The sequence below is a fragment of the Penaeus monodon genome, chromosome 12 (assembly GCF_015228065.2).
Source record: "Penaeus monodon isolate SGIC_2016 chromosome 12, NSTDA_Pmon_1, whole genome shotgun sequence".
NCBI classification, from domain to species: domain Eukaryota; kingdom Metazoa; phylum Arthropoda; class Malacostraca; order Decapoda; family Penaeidae; genus Penaeus; species Penaeus monodon.
This window is the reverse complement of record NC_051397.1, coordinates 12,884,976-12,886,403: the sequence shown is the minus strand read 5'-3', so window position 1 is coordinate 12,886,403 and position 1,428 is coordinate 12,884,976. Positions and strand designations below refer to the sequence as shown.

The following is a 1,428-nucleotide window of genomic DNA, read 5'->3' as shown; positions in this document are numbered from 1 at the left end:
TCTCTCTTTCTGCTCTCTCTTTCTTTTTTCTTCCCCTCTCTCTCTTTCTCTATCTCCCTCCTCTCTCCCCCCCCTCTCTCTCTCCCCCTCTCTCTCTCCACACTGATCTGCCACCTGACCTGCCTTCCCCTGAGAAAGTACAGCGCCGAGAAGGAAGTCGTGACGACTGACTCGCTGGGGCAAGGACGACCTGCTTCCCACACTCCCAGCTTACCCACATCTCCCCACCCTTCCCTTTTTTCTATCCTCTCGTCTCTTTTCCCCTCCTTTCATTTTGTATTCACTCTCTTCTCCTCTTTTCTCATACCCCCTCATCTTATATCCTTTCTTTTCTCTGCTCCTCGTCTCTCTCCTTATTTCTCTTATCTCATTTCTCTTCCTTTCTTTCTCACCCGCCTCCTCCCTCACTCTCTCTCTTTAGCGCAACAATTTCTTATCACCACACTGGAAAAAAAACCCGCTGCAATAAAAGTCGATCGTAGACGGCCAAAGATAACGCCGGAGTCACCCCCCCCCCCCACCATGCCGCCGCCGCCGCCGCCGCCGCCGACGACGTGGCGAGACCCAGTCAGAAAATGCAAGTGCACGACAGCCAGCGTCGCCTTTTGTCCGTGTAACACAATGCCGTCGCCGCGTGTGTGCTCTCTCTCTCTCTCTCTCTCTCTCTCTCTCTCTCTCTCTCTCTCTCTCTCTCTCTCTCTCTCTCTCTCCACCCCACCCTCACACCCCCCTACCACACGCACACTCCACCCACAGTGCACGTGCTGAGTAGCAACGGCACTTAAAACGCTTGTTTATTACAATTCATAACTCTGTCCAAAGTGGGGTTCTGGAGCAAACTCTCACCATCGCTGTTTGTAGCTTTGTGTACGTCAGGGGAGGGGTTCGGAAGTAGGATATTTTTTCCTTAATTTTAAGGAATCTAATTAATGCCAATGACACTAATGTGAATCCCCCCAAAAATGCACACAAACACGTACACAGGCATGTGCGTGTGCACCACCCTCCCTTTCCACTCTGACCTCTGACCCGACAACTCCGGGGTCATTCGTGGCACTCGAGAATGGAAGAAAAAAAACAATGATTACACGATCGCCTCGGCATGCACACGGACTGACACACACACACATGCAGAGACACTGTTCTGTTCCTTTCATATTGTCTCCCTCACACGAATAAAACGCACACTATGTACACACAGTATCTTACCCACTCCGGATACACAGACAGACAGACAGACAGACAGACAGGCACGCGCGCGCGCGCACACGCCACACACACACACACACACACACACACACACACACACACACACACACACACACACACACAACACACACACACACACACACACAACACACACACACACACACACACACACACACACACACCCTACGGACGCAAGCACGCAAACTCACCTTGGTCTCA

General features: G+C 51.7%; 1 protein-coding gene across 1 annotated transcript in view; it reads right to left on the bottom strand.

The window, feature by feature from the left end:
- The window catches only part of LOC119579308 (formin-binding protein 1 homolog), a gene marked incomplete in the record, with an annotated part of 64,819 nt that overhangs the window by 57,236 nt on the left and 6,155 nt on the right, over nt 1–1,428 (bottom strand). Inside the window, 1 exon segment of the mRNA XM_037927069.1 lies at nt 1,419–1,428. This exon segment is cut by the window's right edge and continues 577 nt beyond it. Within this exon segment, the coding sequence (XP_037782997.1) occupies nt 1,419–1,428 (10 nt within the window).